This window comes from Lutzomyia longipalpis, chromosome 1 (assembly GCF_024334085.1).
Source record: "Lutzomyia longipalpis isolate SR_M1_2022 chromosome 1, ASM2433408v1".
Taxonomy (NCBI): domain Eukaryota; kingdom Metazoa; phylum Arthropoda; class Insecta; order Diptera; family Psychodidae; genus Lutzomyia; species Lutzomyia longipalpis.
Genome location: NC_074707.1, coordinates 25,483,685 through 25,500,384, shown reverse-complemented (window position 1 = coordinate 25,500,384; position 16,700 = coordinate 25,483,685). Strand labels below are relative to the sequence as shown.

At 36.8% G+C, this 16,700-nt stretch overlaps 4 protein-coding genes and 1 long non-coding RNA gene across 5 annotated transcripts; 2 read left to right on the top strand and 3 right to left on the bottom strand.

The window, feature by feature from the left end:
• The first annotated feature begins 1,116 nt into the window (after positions 1 to 1,116).
• Positions 1,117 to 2,088, top strand: LOC129797808 (uncharacterized). The gene is made up of 2 exons (XR_008751356.1): positions 1,117 to 1,231; positions 1,295 to 2,088. It is a non-coding gene; the product is annotated as an uncharacterized LOC129797808 (long non-coding RNA).
• Positions 2,087 to 3,193, bottom strand: LOC129797653 (GPN-loop GTPase 2). The gene is made up of 2 exons (XM_055840433.1): positions 3,087 to 3,193; positions 2,087 to 3,035 (listed from the first exon to the last, which is right to left on the bottom strand). The coding sequence occupies exons 1-2, from the start codon at positions 3,158 to 3,160 to the stop codon at positions 2,117 to 2,119; spliced, it is 993 nt and encodes a 330-aa protein (XP_055696408.1). The 5' UTR covers positions 3,161 to 3,193; the 3' UTR covers positions 2,087 to 2,116.
• A 272-nt stretch (positions 3,194 to 3,465) lies between these two features.
• LOC129797547 (serine protease inhibitor 77Ba) lies at positions 3,466 to 8,687 on the bottom strand. Its single transcript, XM_055840253.1, has 8 exons — positions 8,332 to 8,687; positions 6,730 to 7,100; positions 5,689 to 5,835; positions 5,439 to 5,629; positions 5,098 to 5,374; positions 4,084 to 4,311; positions 3,740 to 4,013; positions 3,466 to 3,674 (listed from the first exon to the last, which is right to left on the bottom strand). Exons 1-8 carry the CDS (start codon positions 8,345 to 8,347, stop codon positions 3,538 to 3,540), a joined length of 1,641 nt encoding a protein of 546 aa, XP_055696228.1. The 5' UTR covers positions 8,348 to 8,687; the 3' UTR covers positions 3,466 to 3,537.
• Positions 8,688 to 10,297: 1,610 nt separating this feature from the next.
• Positions 10,298 to 13,810, bottom strand: LOC129797681 (alpha-soluble NSF attachment protein). Its single transcript, XM_055840478.1, has 4 exons — positions 13,631 to 13,810; positions 12,790 to 13,108; positions 12,296 to 12,616; positions 10,298 to 12,235 (listed from the first exon to the last, which is right to left on the bottom strand). Exons 1-4 carry the CDS (start codon positions 13,717 to 13,719, stop codon positions 12,086 to 12,088), a joined length of 879 nt encoding a protein of 292 aa, XP_055696453.1. The 5' UTR covers positions 13,720 to 13,810; the 3' UTR covers positions 10,298 to 12,085.
• A 24-nt stretch (positions 13,811 to 13,834) lies between these two features.
• LOC129797627 (peroxisomal biogenesis factor 3) lies at positions 13,835 to 15,882 on the top strand. Its single transcript, XM_055840394.1, has 3 exons — positions 13,835 to 14,038; positions 14,461 to 15,372; positions 15,438 to 15,882. The coding sequence occupies exons 2-3, from the start codon at positions 14,543 to 14,545 to the stop codon at positions 15,709 to 15,711; spliced, it is 1,104 nt and encodes a 367-aa protein (XP_055696369.1). The 5' UTR covers positions 13,835 to 14,038; positions 14,461 to 14,542; the 3' UTR covers positions 15,712 to 15,882.
• Positions 15,883 to 16,700: the final 818 nt, after the last annotated feature.

Below are 16,700 nucleotides of genomic sequence, written 5' to 3'. Positions count from 1 at the left end.
TTTAGTTAGTATTTTTTCAAGATGGCGGTCACATTTGATTTATAATAATTTATTCCCTTACTATTTTCTTTATTTATTAATGATCTTCCTTCTGTCCTGCGCAACTGTTCCTACCACCTTTATGCAGACGATCTGCAAATCTATACTGAGGGGTCTACACTCGACTCCCACTCTGCCTTCCAAATAATGAATGAAAACCTCCAAAGAGTTGAGCACTGGTCTTCTTCAAATGGGTTGATTCTCAATCCCAAGAAGTCGCAGGCAATAATTTTCTCTAAGAAATCTGCAAATTTCACTTCATTACCTCTACTCCTTCACGGAGAAATTATTCCTGTTGCTGATCAGGTTAAAAACCTGGGAATCGTCTTTAATTCGACTTTGACCTGGTCTGATCACGCAACTGCCCTTTGCCGAAAGGTCAACTATTCCTTATATACCCTAAGACGCTACCGGAACATCACTCCTACTGACACTCGCCTGCTTCTTGCACGAGCGCTACTTCTGCCATTCTTTCACTATGGAGCAGAGCTCTTCTTTAACGCGGATCGTGACACAATCCGTCGTTTAACAGTAGCATTTAATAATTGTGTCAGGTACATTCACGGACTTGGACCTCGCGATCACATTTCACCTTTCAGGGACGCGTTTGCAGGCTGCGATCTTGAATCGTACCTCCAGATGCGTGCCCTGATTTTCTTGCATCGCCTAATTGAAACCGAAACCCCAGAATACCTGTCCTCTCTTTTGACAAGGGGGGGTTCTGCCAGGGTTCAGGGATACTTGGTGCCGAGGGCTGAGTTTGAATGCTTTTATCGGACGCTCTTTGTAAAGGGCGTCTCCCTCTACAATGCGCTACCGCGTGACTGGCGCCGTTCCATGAACGCTTTAAAAAGGCACTTTCAGTCTGGGCACTGATGTTTTGTCTTTTTTTTTTTTTCTCTTTATTTTTCTCTTTTCTATTTTCTTTTTAAATTTCTCTGTAAAACTTTTTTTTTTTGTATAATTTTTTTCTCTCTCTTTAATCTTTTTTTTTTCCACCTGCCACGCACATGTGAGAGGGCATGACCCTATATTGTGTTTTGAAAATAAATTATTATTATTATTATTATTATTTTTTCCTTTACATATTCTGCAATATTATAATAATTATAAGAAGTTCCACGTAAAATCTTCACCATTAAATTAGCATTGAATGCTCTGGATCTGCTTCAAAGTAGCACTTAACAGTCAGGTACGCCGTTTCGCATTCATCCTTTCCATCTAAAATTGAACTAATTCCTTAATTTTACGAAAGGACACTCCAAAGGTATGTTAAACACTCACGAATTGTCCTGCATTTTGAAGTAACGGCCACAATAATTTCCTTAATTTCCGTGGGAAGAAGATGAGCAATTTCCTCGAAAAGGATATGCCCGTTCTCATCAATTAATCCTGTTGTTCGGAAGAGGCAATCGATGTAGCACTGAAGAGTCCGATCATCAGGAAGGTATCCATTCACACTGGCAAGAATCAGGGATTCATCCACATTCGTTTGAGCCACACAGTGCTCATGTAGTAGCCTTGCTCCTTCTCTCAGTTCTTCTGGGATCTCTACTTTGGCCCCACATCCCACACAAATGGCCAAAAGAAAAGCCACAGCAGACAAATATACTTTGGAATACATTTTCCCTTGCAAAATGATCACTGTTGTGGGGCTACGGTGCACTCGACTAGCCCTTTTATTGTCCTCCGCGATCATGCAAATTGGAAATTAAGTTTCAGGGGGAAATCTTGGGTGTATAATTAGAATAAGGCACCAGACGCCACAACATGCAATTACCTGCACAGAAGAAAATTCTTTAGTAAAATGCCTCAAGTTTTCCTAAAGACCGCCACAAATACAAAAAGGTGGGGAGTTTTGATCAATAAAAAAAAACAAATTCATTTTAAGATCTTTTGCCTTAATCGAACTATGAATTAAAACATGTAATTTGAATAGATATGCAAATCATTGTTGTTATTGAAAATAGAAAATCTTGAATGTTGCAACATTCTATGAATTTTCTTTTATCATTTTCCGAAGTGATTTACAAAAAAAAAACTCAGAAATTTTTAAATTGATTTTTATTCTAAAAATTTACTGCAAATATGTATTTATGTTCTTTTCCATCCTTTCGCTTTCCGTTTCCGCTCCCACGGCACAAGCTAGCAGGGAATTAACACTGACTTCTTCACCAGCTCCATAAACGTATCCATTTGCCTTATCAATGGCATTCTTCAGTCTCAAAAGACTTTCCGTCTTATTGGCGTCGAGAAGTGAGAATGATACCAAACTGTAAGATTCAATGAGTGACACAATCGCTGCATTTAGTTTCTTGTACTTTCCCATTCCGGGTGTGGCATCCAATGCGTCCAGGAGGTACTGTAGGTCCAGAACTTCCGTGTAAAAGTCCATCCCGAAAGGTAATTTTGACTCAAATTGCTTCAATAAGTCCGCTTTGCTAAGAACATTCACCTGTGGCAGGCCCATCTGGAGCATTGTGTTGAGAGACAGGAAGAGAGTGGAGATGAATTTCCCAGGTTCAGAGCAGTAGTGCGAATCGACGAGGTGCACAACGCACAAATGGTATCCCATCTCCTCCAGCTTCGAGAACATTCTGGCCATGGCGTTGTGGTGTGTATAGAGCTCCACCTGCCCTGGGCAGTCAAAGATGAAGTAATTACTTTTGGATGCTTTCAGTTGCTGCACTAGCCAGTCAAAATTCGTCTCCAGGTACTCAATGCAATAGATTAGAGCTCCATTGGGTCCCAATCCTAAGTGGCTCATTGCATCCTCCACAGTGATGAGTTTCATAATGTCAATGCTCGCCTGGTAGTCCATCCCATCATTGGCAGGATCCAGATTCACAACTTCCACCTTCCGGTCGAGTTCTTTGAGGAATTTCTGCATTTTTTCGCAATAGGTCGTCTTCCCCGATCCCGGGGGTCCCACAACAAGCTGTCCATACAGAGGATTCCTCACATTGAGATTTCTGTTTGTTGTCATCCTGAAATTTCTGAGAAAGAAAAATTAAAACAGGATATTTTTGCACAATCTATTTGTTTACAATTTTCCATCCATATAACTAATCTCTGTGGAATTCATGAAGAGTTCCAATAGAAATTTCCTAAAATTCCACATCACAATTTATTTTAGCTATTTTAGGGATTTTGGACGTCCAAAGAGCATTTTTTAAGGAAAAAAATACATTACGGGAGGACTCCTAGGGAGAACAAATCCAATTTTTTGCTAGAAAAATCAGGGGAAAATCCGAGAAAATTGCGGAAAACCTGCTGTGCGAGAGAGACAATTGAATACTTCGTGCGAGTGAGAGAATTGTGACAAGACGGCATATGCAAAATACCTCTGTCTCACTTCCTCCTAAACCTCTCTTTGCAACAGAAATTTTTTAAAGGTTTTGAAGAAAAAAACAACAAAAAAGAAAATTTGTGTTAAAAAAAATTCAATACAATTTTTAATGTGAAAAATACATTTTATCACTTGTTAAATGTACAACTTTAGAAGTAGAAAGTACTTGGGTTCCTGACTTGTCCGCAAAACAGGAGAATGTTTGTCGATTTGTCCACAATAAGATACGCAAACGGCCGGTTAGCATAGAAGCGGGGCGGAGTCGCTTTGTTCGCGAAAACACCAGCTATTGCGAAAGATTAGCATTTTAATTAATGGATTCGTGGAAATGCTTTTTTGTTTGTTATATACCTGTGACGGCTGATGCTATAGTTCCCTCCTCGTTCACCTCAATTGTCGCCTTGTGGATTAACCGCGAAAGGTAGATTTGATTGTTTGTGATCTTTGATAGGTCAGCATTAGTTGGACTGAAGATGTCCATCAAGCCCATTTGCTCCAGAATTTGATTTAGCCCAAAATCTGAAGTTATTTTAAATCTCGGTAGATAAACTTCTACTTCGTCATCTTCATATTCATCGGAGGCCCTCTTCAGTTCGTCGTAGACCCGCTGAAGTCGCACGGTGGCCTTTTAAGAGAAGGAAGGTTACTTTCAGATAAGGCTCAAGGATCTCCTTGAGGGCAGCAGACACACTCACCAATTTCTCAATAACTTGACTGAGGGGAATGCCTTTTCGTGGCAGAAGGATTATCATGCTGAGTCTATTGAGGTTGCCATATGGCAGTTCCAAGATGTGGGCATCCAGTTCAGCAATTGCAGTGTAGGGGAAACTTCCACGCTGAAACATCATTTTAACCATCCCTTGGGCTTTGCCAAATTCATCATAGAAAGGCTCCTCGTTGGTTTGAGAAGAATTAAATGGACTCTGCAAAAGCAAAAAAAAAGTTCTTTAACATTTTTGATTACTACTTTTATGTGTATGTCCGAGAAAAAAATGCCCCTAGAAGCAATCGAACGATGGGTGCTCAGGAGATTGCGAGGGGAGCCGTGCTCGGCCATAGGTACAGTTGAGGTCCGTCCACATCTAAGAATAATGGGATGTACTACTCTTGCGCATTAATTTTAATGTATAAATTAAATAAGGAGCACTTCTGTATTAATAAAAAAGTGTCCCCGATTGGAAAGGATTTTCCTGTGAGCACTGGAACAGGTAATACCTTTCTAACAAACTATATAGCGAAGACAAGTGCAAAACGAGCGAAAATATTGGTCAAGCGAGCCAAATCAAATCAGTGTAATCCGAGCACGTGACGAATTGTGTATTAGTTAATCTGCAGATTCTGTGAGATGGAAGACGAAACGAGCACTAATGGGCAGAAGACGTAAATATTTAGGTGCCTACGTGTTAGAACCACATGACACCTGGAAAATTAAGCCGAATGGTATCCTAAGCTTCGTTAATGGCCTGGGACTTTTTGGCTAACCATATCAGATAGTGATGAAAACCGGGGACTCCTCCAAAAGCTGACTGTAGCTGCAGTGGATTGGAAGCGACTATAATCGCGGCCACCTCATACAAATCTGAATCTGAACATAAAGGCTAAGCGAGAGCCGAACCAGAGCCAAGCCGAAGGTAACTAACCCTCAGGACACAGAAAATTGAAAAGCGTTCTTTTTTCTGGGACGTTTTGCCATGAGGAGGAATTCGTACCTTCCATTGCCCTCTGAAGTAGATCGCCGAAATAAGAATCATGTTGGCATCCATGAGATCACCTCTTCTGAGTATTTGGCCGATACGTCCTTGCGTAGCTCTCGTAACGTATCCATTTATTGTCTGAACTGTATTCTGAGTATTTAAGTAGTTCACTGGAATCACATCAGTCAAGTAAAATTGCTCAATTGTCTTCTCAAAATCCGGATAGACTGGCCGATTTATATCTGAGAACATCGCATGGACTGTAGAAATTTCCAAAGTTGATGTGTTGACACTGTAATTTCAAAAATGCATTTAAAGATAAATCCTACAAGATCTATAAAATAATATATCCTTACTTTAAAGCATTGCGAATTTGCGCATATCCATGCCTCACGTAGGCAATATTATTTGGAAGACCAAGAACAGACTCAATCTCCTTGAGTGTCTTTCCACCAGCACCCTCAACTAGCAGCACAATCAGAGACCACACAGAGAAGGGTGACATAATGCAGTTGTAATTCTGAGCTGTGTTTGCTTGAATTAATGTCTGCAAATTAAAGTAAAAAATTTAAAAGTTTCAATTGATAAAAGTCTTTTTGGTCTGACTTTGAAGAGCTGCAGGGCAAAATTTTCTGATCCTTGTGAGATGACTCGCAAAACTTCTTGTTCCAGCTTGGATGCATTTGCCAGAAGATTCGTTTGTGGGGTATCATGTTGAATTTCTTGCAGAGACGGAAGTCTCGAATTTACTTGCTGCAATGAGGCGAAGAGAAATTTCGTTTAAATTTTTTTTTAATCATTAATTAAAGAGTTTTAAAAATGTTTTAACAAAATAGGTGTACTCTCTTTTGTATTTTAATTGAAGTGAACATAAATCTATCTTTATTAATTGATTAAAATTTAAAAAAGCATAAAAGCACAATTTCTTTTCTTCTTCGAATTCTTTTTCAGATTAATTTTATTTTAAAATATAAGCTAAACAGCCTAAACAAAATATAATTTATATAATAAATACTAAAATGCTTAGGTACTACTTCATCTTGTTACATAAACAGGTGCCTAATATATAAAAGCAGACAAACTCAAGTCTATAAACTTTTTAGATTATTTTAATTTTAATTGACGATGTTTGCGTAACTTTTGCTTTTAACTAAACGTTGGAAAGTAAAGTCATTTTAGTTGAATAAATTTGTGATTTTATAGGTCAAGGACAGACATTGCTTCTACTGGCATATACCACGTTGATTTTCTAACTAGATTCATTTGATTTTTATTCTTTATCCCGGTGTTGTGACGGGGTTAAACCTGTTTACTAAACTATAATCTATGCTTAATAAGCAATTTATTGAGATTCTTCATTTTCCGATGTGAAATGTTTGATTGAGAATTCCAAATTGATAATTTTATTAGTAAATTGCGGTATACCAGACAAGCTTTCCATATATGTACAATTATTTAAATTCAAATACATGTATATAGAAATGTGTTCTTTGCGCACAAAAAGCGGGTATTCCAGATTAGATGGTTAGCACATGTTTTTTTTTTTTTCAGAAATTCCCAATGTGGCAATATGATGATAAATCAAAAAATTAACATCCAGCGTACGCACAGACGGTGTGGGGTTTATTAACGTTTTTCTTTCCTCACCTGAATTTGCTGCTGCTGTAGCTGTTCCTGTCGCTTCTGTAGTAATTCTTGTCGTTGCTGCAGCAATAACTGCTCTCGCTGTTGCTGCAGTATCTGTTCTCGCTGTTGCTGCAGCAATTGTTCACGCTGAAGCTGTTGCTGCTGCAGCAGTTCCTGTTGTCGCTGCTTCTCAAGGAATTCCTGCGCAAGGAGAATATCTCGAATCTCCTGCTGCTCCTGGAAAGTCTGTTGTGTCGGAATATTCTGCTGCCCCTGCGCTGTTAATTCTATGCCCTGCACTTTCTGTAGCTCAATATTTGATGCTGTAGGATTTCCCACTTGCGTTTGTGCTTTAGTCAGTCCAACCAGTATGACCAGAAATAAGTTGATATCTGCAAGTTTATTTTTGTTGTTCAAATGATTTATTTTGGGGCTCTCTTCGTCTCACGTGGAGAACTTTAGCTTTTCTTTTTAGCTGCGTCGCGACATTTGACAAAATGTGAAAGAATATAGCATAGTTGAAGAATTATGAGAATGTTTTTCCAGCATTAAACCTGATAAGGGTTTATTAATTCTACGAATTGTTAAAGAGAGCGTGAACGGTAGTATTTAGGTATTTTGGGCTATTTTTATTAATAAAAAAAGGAATTATTTATTATGTAAAATTAATATTCACAAATATGCAATAAGAATTAAATGAGAAGTTTTGCAAAAAAAAAAAAACGCGAAAGAATCAAACAATTTAAGTAATGTTGATCAAATAATGAAAAAAAAACTGGCCATTCGTATACATGTGGCGCAGCAAAGACGTGAGTGTTTTGATGTGATCATCACTTGGGGAAATACAGCAATAGTGTATTGATCTCCCGGACAAGAGAAAAAAACGAGCATAAACACATATCGATGACGCTAAATTCCAGCAAAGCCGCTGCTGGCCATTACAGACTCTCCAAGGATTATCGGTGAATTTATAAGCGAATGGAAATTCCATAAATTGGAGAGCTCAAGAAGAATTCACATGGTATGTGTATAATCAGTGCGACATCGAAAGGTCATGCTTGCCAGCTATCTTTTTTTTTGCTCTTCTCTCTGGCATAAACATAAATGCGAAAACAGAGCAAATTTTCACTATCGCTCATGAGTCGCACCAGAAAAAAGGTCTTTCCATGACGTAGCAGGTGCGTGTAAATGGAGGTATATAATGATCATTTTCGTAGTTAATTTGTCCATGTGATCACAATAAAATTTTTGGAAATATTTGTGAGGGGTTTTTTTAGTGTGAATTGGCGAGATTTTTCACAGATTATATTTATTTTTTCCTCCGTTCCTTAACAAGTTGTCGGGGCCGTAGAGATGGCATGGAAGCGGTCAGCGACAAGGTCAACTTGTGTTTGTGTGCAGTCAGTATAAGCAAATAAGTGAATTTTTATTTAAATTCAGCACAAGATAACGTCGTCTCCACCAGTATCCAGATTGTATTGAGGAATTTCCAAGTTTGTTAATATAAGAGGCGATTCATAAATTTATTGTTCATTGCGACGCAGCTGCGGGGAGGGAGTGTGGAGTTGTGGCTATACTGTGGGGAGGGGAAAACCTAGGCACACAGGTATTATTGGCACTCACATAGGAATTTATCCATTGTTAAGCACGCACACAGTCACACACTTGAGGAGGTGAGAAAATTCACAGGAAATTCACTTGGTCACTGCGTCTCAGAGATCACAACTTTTTCCACCCCCGACGTTCAATTTTACTTTGCCCGAGGTAATCCGTGCGTATTCCACAATGTTGGCGATCACCATTCAAAATCCATTTCCGTCCACCTTGGAAAGCAAAAAAAAATTCCAGCCAAATACACTCGAACAGAGCTCGCCTGCAGTCTGATCCAAAAATATCTTCACGGAGTGAACAGCACAGCTCAACTGGCGCGTTGATTTCTGATGCTCAACCCAGAGACTCTCCAGTTCGGTGCGAGAGCACACTGAGCGCGCTTTTGGCGCGTGACAACTTCCTCTGCGGCATAGAGGCGATGAAAAGCCTGTAAATCCAGTTTTTCTCTTCCAGCACTCCATGTTCTCGCAGTCACACTTGAGGTATTGCTCATTGCGGACTTCACCTGCCTCCCAATTTACATTTTACTATCTGGCTGTGAGCCACCACCACGGTAGAGGAGGCACCAAAGATCTCTCTCGCTCTCTTCATTTGACTACACACTATGCTGTATTTAGCCCAATCACGTCAGGGAGCAGTGGGCTCAGTTCAGTACTATTATAGAGTCGAGAGACTTGTATGCAAGATTTGCAAAAGAACCCCATTAGGTACCTACTAGATATAGAAGAAAGTCTCAATGGAAATGATCATATTTGTTTTTCAAACTTTTGCTTTCATTTACCTACCAATAATCTTTACGGGAAACCCCGATTGAAAGATTACGAATTTGTCCATGGATGACGAATAAATTGGAAAATGTGATTAATATTTTCCCAAAAGAGAACGCTTAAAGCATTAAGAAAAAAGTTTATAAAGCTTATGAGGGGGGTTCTGGAAAATACCGCAATAAAAGCACAACAGTACGAGACATTATTGTTGAAGTACTTAACGCTAATTAGGTTTCTAACTGTTGGAATATTTCTTATTCTTATGCAGAATAAATACTAAAAATAGGTACGTAATCATGGGTGGGGTACGTTTACTGTTACACCATCTACTTTAGGAGGACACCTTAATTGTTTCTTTTTTTTAAGAGAGTGAGAGAGCTTTTAATAAATAATCATGTGGGAATACAAAAGAAGTGCATTGATTTTGAGGGATTTTCTTACAGCGGGAGTTTCCCAAAATATGTAACTAACACGACAAACTTTTATTAATTAAAAGTATTTTAGTTTATAAACAAAAAACAGAGTGGAAATCCATAGAAAAGGACTTGAAGAAACAGATCAAGTTTTTAATGCTAGGTCTTAGTTATTTAGATTGAGTTTTTTAAGCAAGGACTAAGTCTCTTAAGCTAGGTCAAAGTTTTAAAATGGTCTAAATTGGTTAAGCGAGACCTAAGTTATTTAGGCTAGGTCTAAGTTTTTAAAGGTAGGACTAAGTTTTCATAGCTAGGTCTAAGTTTTTTAAAGCAAGGTTTAAGTTCTATAAACTTGGTTTTAGTTTTAAACTGAGCAGAGATTTTTAAATTAATAAAAATGTATAAAAAATGGCCGATTAAAGTGTTTTTCTTGTGTTTTTTTGTTGTCTTAATATGTTTACTATTCTATCTGGGATTATTTAGTGCTGTTAATTTTCCCTTTAAGTTAACGCGCGGTTATACATAAACTACGGTTTCATAAACCTATCTGGGTTATAGGGTGGGAAAAAATGTATAAAGTTTTAAAGTTATTTTATGCCAAAACATTATTGATCAGGTACTGTATGGAGTTTCCTAAACAATCTTTTTTAATATGAAAAAAATAGACAAAATGATCAATGGGCATTGTTCGCTGTGGTTTTTCTTTTAAATGAGAATATTTCAACGACTCAACCGCAGAGACCGCATTAAGTAGCACAAAAATACCTTTTTGTTGTTTTGTGGATGAAAATTATTCAGTTTTATGTATAATATTTTTTATTTTTTTTATTTATTGCAATTTATCTATAATAACACATATAAAGCAATAATTGTTTTCCATGTTAAATCTACGAGACAATTAAAATTTACAAATTACGGATATTTTTTTATAACACTGTTTAAATTTTCTTTTTTTTATATATAGATGACCATTCCATTTGCGATTTATTTCTCAATATATTATGAAATTATTATATGTTATTTCATAATTTAATTTTGGTTTTGCAGAAATTAAAAAAAAACAATTGTGGAAGAAAAATTAATTTCTATTAATTCTACTTTTTTTTCTTCTAAATTATTGTTATATTTTATGTTTATGATATCTATATAGGCAATTTAATGTTGCGCTACGTCTTAACGTTCTTAACCCATGAATTTTGTTTTTTTTGCCATCCAAAAATGCAATATTTAGTTTTTTAAATATAAAATATTCTGCAAGTGTGCCTAATTTTGTTAAATATTTTCTTCCATTCGATTAATTGAGGAGTGAGATATTTTTAAGTTTATAAGAAAGAACTTTTTCTTTTTAAATTCAATATAGATATCAATAATTTGGTGTTTTTCTCTTATTTTTTTTTATCTCATTTTCTATATAATATTTTTATTTCTCCTTTTTAATGGAATATAATATATAGATTCTTATAATTGTTTTCTCATCGCTTTTTTTCTTCATTTTCCTAAAACTCAAATTGTGAGTAATTTGTCTTTCAATGCCCTTTGTCTGATATTAATTATGCAAATTTTACTTTTTTTTTTCCTTTTAGATTAACGTACTAAAGACGAATATTTATTAATCATGCTTTTAGTAAAAACTCACATTATTCTTTTACATCAATCCCATTTGAGAATTTCTAATAACAAATATCGCTATCGTACTTTTTTCTGTTTTCTTTTACTGCCAAAGGAAAACTCTTTCATTTCCCAAAAGATTTGTCATCGAAAAAATGTAGATACAAATAAAGTTCTAAATTTTTAATGAATTTTCTTCCCTTTGACTAAAATAAAATGTAGCTGAAAAGTGTTTACGATATGGTTTTATTTTTTTTTTTTATAAAAACCTGTGTCCACTGGTCTGGCAATGAGATATTTCTCAAGCAAAAGTTTTCCTTGGGACTATAATCTCAAAAAATTACTTCCTCTATTGAAAGATTGATACGTTGATTTATTTTAATTAATTTTCCGGAGATTTGAATACAATGTAAACTGATAAATTGAATGAATCACGGTGAATTCCTCACAATTTTGCATTTCGTCTGAATCATTCGATGACAACCATCTAGATTTTCTTATTTAAATTTCAGGGAGAATATATCTTTTTTTTTTAATATTGTTTTGCATTTATGCACAATATGGCATTCGGTGGAAATCTCAAAAGAAATGAGATAACATTTTAGTTGAGAAATATATAATAAAGATTGCAACAGAAAATATATGAAGGTATAACTTAACAATCTCCCCAAATCGACAGATTTTATACCAATAAAAAAAAATATATAGATAAATGTTTTTCGAGAAATAATTTCAAACAAAACAAGTTATAAAAAAATATCATAACAAGTTTTCCAAAAAGAAAATGAGGAATCTTACCGAGTTGGATGCCCATTGCTGGCACCCCTTGTATTGTATGAGATGACTCACTCTATTTCTAAATTCTCTTGGATAATATGGTGGCTCAAAATTAAATTTCGGTCACTCATTCACTGCATTTTACATGAAAATTAGTAAAAACCTTCGTAAGTTTACTTGTCCATGCCACATATTGGAAATTTATCGCAAATCCGGATTATCATTCGACTGCTTCTTGATCCTCAGAAGAATTGTGGTGTACCACTGATCCAGTCGTGAGATGCTATCGTAGTCCTTCACGGTGTCGGTAAATCCTTCGATATTTTGCTCCTCGAGATGCTCACAGAGAGTCTAAAAAAAAATATGAATTTTTATTAAATTCTCAGACTTTTGAATATCGAAAAATTCTACCTTGACAAGCTTATATTCACGCGAATCCTGGAATGCTGGGTACTGCTGAGCATACTTCTCAAGGGCATGTTGTGCATTTAGCAGATCAACGCTAAGATGACACAGAGCAGCACGGAAGAAGTACTCCTTGGCGCTGTACTTCAGTAGAGAACTGTCCAGACAGGAGCTGGCTACTTGTTCGTAAATTTGGATAGCCTTCTCGTAGTCTTCAAGCTGTGCTGCATACTGGGCAACTTTTAGCATGCATTTATTAGCCGAACTGGTGGATTCTTCACCCTTAAAATAATCAGCTGCTTGCTCATAGTGCTGAATAGCTCGTTGCTTTACCATAAAAATAAAAGAACTCCTTTCAAGTGAGACAGTCTTTGCTATATCATAAAACATAAACTGCATAATAATAATGCTCAAAGCATTGTTGAGAAACAAAAATTATTTAGAAGTTCAGGAACAGAGGTCATGACCCCTAAAAATCAATTTGATAGCTCCCTGCTTACCAAATCATTCGCTTCATTTTCAAACAACTCCGCAATAGTTTGGTGGTGCTTGGCTGCCATCGTGAAGCGCCCCATGTCTGTGTAGATATCGATGGATTTCAGAAGGCAAGCGACAGCCTCATTGGGGTCAGTCTTCTTGTAGCAATTGGAGGCGTCCACGTAATTTGTGGCTGCGTCGTGACGGGAGCCTGCTTTGGCGTGCAGATTAGCCGCCTCGCAGAAAGCCTTCCCTGCCTGGGACCACTTCTTGGCCATCTTAAACATATTTGCTGCCCTTTGGTAGCATTCCACGGCATCCTCAACGCGACTAGAGCCGCCCCTGCAACGCAAAAGAATGTTTTTTTAGTGACGAAATTGCATTGTGAGTCACCATTTCGGGAATATTCCGCTTCTCTTTCCAATATGAATGGATCTCTTGTCTATGAAAAACTGAAACACATGCCGTTTTTCTTACAGTACACATACATCTTTGTTCTAATTAATTTTTGATCATAAAATTTTAATAAATTATAAAAAAAAGTTTTGTCTGGAATCTTGAATATACTGATAAAAATCGTACGGCCGAAATTTATCGTGACAAAATTTAATTATAACTACAAAAAAAAATTATTGGTTTGAAAAGAGACCTCAGAAAGATCACAAATAATGCATTAATTATGTAGTTTTTTCTTGTTTTATAGCGTAAATGCGGTAAAATTAATTTTTTTCTAGAATTTTTGTTACTTTTTAGTGTAGGAATTTTCCCAATTTTTCACAGTGCCATATAAGTTTCATGAAATTTTGCAACATAATTTTTTGCAGACAAAAACGTCGTCAAAAAGTACTGAAGAAAAATCCTTACCCAAACAATCCGCCGAGAAAACCCTTTGAGTTGAGCTTCTTCTCCGCCTCCGCCATCAGTTGGAGGGCTTTTTGTTCATTATCTGCCATTTTTTGCACTAATTTTCACAGTTTTTCCGTCCACTGAAAACCACTTTTTATTGATTTTACTTACACGACGTTTCACTGATGCTTCTTTGGTGTAATGTCAAAAAACTGACGCAGTCAAATCGAAATGTCAAACGAGCGACAGCTGTCAAAAAACGCAGCAGCAAAGAAAAATACAAAGTCCGTCATCGTGAATGAATTTAAAAGAATTTTAAATAATTAATGCGAGGAAGTGACACCAAATGAAGTGAAACCATCGATTTTTATATGAGTTACAAAAGCTGTAGATTTAGGAAAAGTTGTGATTGCCGTGAAAATTCTGGTGAGTTGGCTAAATGTGTGAGATTTTTGCAATGTTGACCTCTCAGATTGCCGAGGTTCAAGGATCATTGTCGCTTTTGTTTTGTATTTTCTCCCCGAAATTGCTTAGAATTTCTAATTTATGCGCATTCTTTACTCTCCCGACCATGTGCCGGAAGTACCGTTCGGCTTTTTACGCCACTATCTCTCACCTTTATCGCTCCCATGGGGCTTAAATGTGGAGATTCTATGATAATATTTCTCGCAGCAAAAAATGACCGAAATATTTTTTTTAACCTATTGTTGGTTATTGTTTACTTCTGAATGAATTTTTAAAGCAGAAAAACAATAATCCTATAAGAATTTCCCATCACTATAAATTGCTTTACTTTTAGAGGCTATAAATTGTAAAAGATTACTCATTTTTTTTTAACGCATTTTCAGTTCCAGACTCCCATTGGAAAGCATGCAAATAACAACGAGTGGCTAAAAAGGAGACACAAAAACTCGTGGAAAAAAATCAATCATGTTCTCCAGCGTGAGGAATTTTTTGTCGCGTCACAAGCGAAAGTTCATCATTAGTGGCGTGATTGTGGGGGGAAGTGTCCTTGCACTGCGCTATGCTCAGCGGAAGCTGCGTGAATTCCAGGAAGAGCAGGCGCGGGAATTTCTTGAGAAGACACGTCGCCTGCAGCATTTTGAATCCACAGAGAGAACATGCAATCAAACGATAATGGGATTAGCACCATCGGTTTTTGAAGAGATCAACCGAATTCTCAGTACAGACGATATCCTCGAGCAATTGCGCAAGAAGCCTGAAAATAAGAAAGAACTCTGGGAGGAAATGAAGGTGATTTCCTTTGCCAGGCTCACAACAATGGTCTACGCATCGTCAATCCTTGTTGTAACACTGAGAATCCAATTGAACCTCGTAGGAGGCTACCTGTATAGGGACACGACAAAAACCACAAGCCCTGAGATGAGTGTTACTGCAGATATTCAGCAAATGTATCTGGCACTCATTCAGCATTTCCTACGTGATGGCTTAAAGGATCTAAGCAGACTAATTGAGGGAAAAGTGAGGCATATCATGAAGGAGTATGACCTCAAGAAAAAACTTACAATTGGGGATATTGAACAAATCTTTTGGTCAATCCAAATGGCTGTGAATAACGACCCACAGAACCCCAACAGCCATCTGGCCAAATACGTGTTCCCCGAAGACGTAAATGGCAATGACACACTTATTCGACTCTTCACAGAAACCCTGGATTTGCTGGAGAGTGAGGAGGTCAGCAATTTATGTACCAACAACATCTGTCGTGGGTTCTCCGTCGTTGTGGATTTCCTCGTGAGGTATGTTTTTTTTAAATGACTTTTTATCGGCAAATTGTAATTAAAAATTTCTAATGCCATTTTAGGTACTACACGGAACCCAATGGAAAGCGCAATGGGATGAATCTTGCTGAAGACATTCCTAGCACGTCTAAGGAGCAACTTAATAAGATTTTCGATATTAATAGCGTCGAAAGTCCACTGGCCAAGCTTATTCCCATTGTCAATGGGTTAGCGTCAAAGCACTTCAGTGAGAGCAGCAAACCACAGAGTTTGGCCACATCACTGGTGATTCTGTTTGTTGTGTCGGACAAAATCAAAATCCTCGGCGCAAATGTCTATGAGGTGTTCAACCAATAGTCAAAATCCCCCATCACAGCATCTCGACATTCCACGAGCGGCTAATTTTATGTGTGTTTTTATCTCTGGTTAAATGGCAATGTTTTATGGGTATATTCTGTCGTTTTTTCCCTTCAATTGCCTCCGTGCAATTGCAACAAAATGATAAAGATGTATTTTAATATGATAAAACTATCAATGTTTTTTTTTATTGGTTTGCTGGATGTTGTATTGAACATTTTCTATTGTTCCTCTTGGGTATGATTCTTTCTTCGGAAGTGTATATCTTCTTTTTAAAGTGATTGTGCTAAAATTAAGGGAAATCGCCAAATAAGGTTGGTAAGTCATTTTTTTACAGTATTCTTGATTAATTTTCAAGGAAAGGAAATTGTGTTGCTTTGAAGGGATATAAGCTGAAGGAATGATAAGCTTTAATCAAGGGATTCTTCCGTGGATAGAGGGCCTGTTGATGAAGCATTTGTTGGGCATAAATGGAATCATTTTCTGAAGAACTGTGGGTGTTAGGGGGTGGAAAAAAAATAAGGGATATTCAGCTAGTTATTTAACCTGGGACACCTGTGAGAGATCGTAGGCCAATGAACTGAACGAGTTGATCAAGATAGAAGTAATGAAGAACCATAGGTTGCCATACTAAAATCATTCGGCCTACAAGTTGATTTATGAGTAAGGATGGAGTCTCCTCCAAACAGAATTCATTTACAGGATTTTCACATGAAAGTATTCGAACTTTTCCGTAGAAAAATTATATTTACGTCTAGAAGATTTTTTCTTGAGCCTTAAGGAATTTATTTTAAGAAAAACTTGTACCTATAGCATCAGCAGGATTTAAAATGTTTAATAAAAAATTATAAATAACAAAAATTCAATTGCTGCATGTGCCACTATTTCATGTACTGATCGATTACTTAACAATTTGATAAAATGTACTTGAATTGAGTAAATATTTCATATAATCAGCGGGTATTATTGAATTGTGTGTCATCATTCCA

Bases quoted from the DNA above. Each gene is read 5' to 3' on its own strand.
- LOC129797547 (XM_055840253.1), bottom strand. The intron at 5,836-6,729 runs GTGAGGAAAGAA...GCCTCATTGCAG, and splicing joins TACAGCAGCAGCAAATTCAG to CAAGTAAATTCGAGACTTCC. The intron at 4,312-5,097 runs GTACGAATTCCT...TTGCTTTTGCAG, and splicing joins ACTTCAGAGGGCAATGGAAG to AGTCCATTTAATTCTTCTCA.
- LOC129797681 (XM_055840478.1), bottom strand. From the start codon at position 13,719: ATGGCAGATAATGAACAAAAAGCCCTCCAACTGATGGCGGAGGCGGAG. The intron at 13,109-13,630 runs GTAAGGATTTTT...TTTGCGTTGCAG, and splicing joins TTTCTCGGCGGATTGTTTGG to GGGCGGCTCTAGTCGCGTTG. The intron at 12,236-12,295 runs GTAGAATTTTTC...ATTTTTTTTTAG, and splicing joins GTGAATATAAGCTTGTCAAG to ACTCTCTGTGAGCATCTCGA.
- LOC129797627 (XM_055840394.1), top strand. From the start codon at position 14,543: ATGTTCTCCAGCGTGAGGAATTTTTTGTCGCGTCACAAGCGAAAGTTC. The intron at 15,373-15,437 runs GTATGTTTTTTT...ATGCCATTTTAG, and splicing joins GTTGTGGATTTCCTCGTGAG to GTACTACACGGAACCCAATG.
- LOC129797653 (XM_055840433.1), bottom strand. From the start codon at position 3,160: ATGTGGAATTTTAGGAAATTTCTATTGGAACTCTTCATGAATTCCACA. The intron at 3,036-3,086 runs GTAAACAAATAG...TTTCTTTCTCAG, and splicing joins AGTTATATGGATGGAAAATT to AAATTTCAGGATGACAACAA.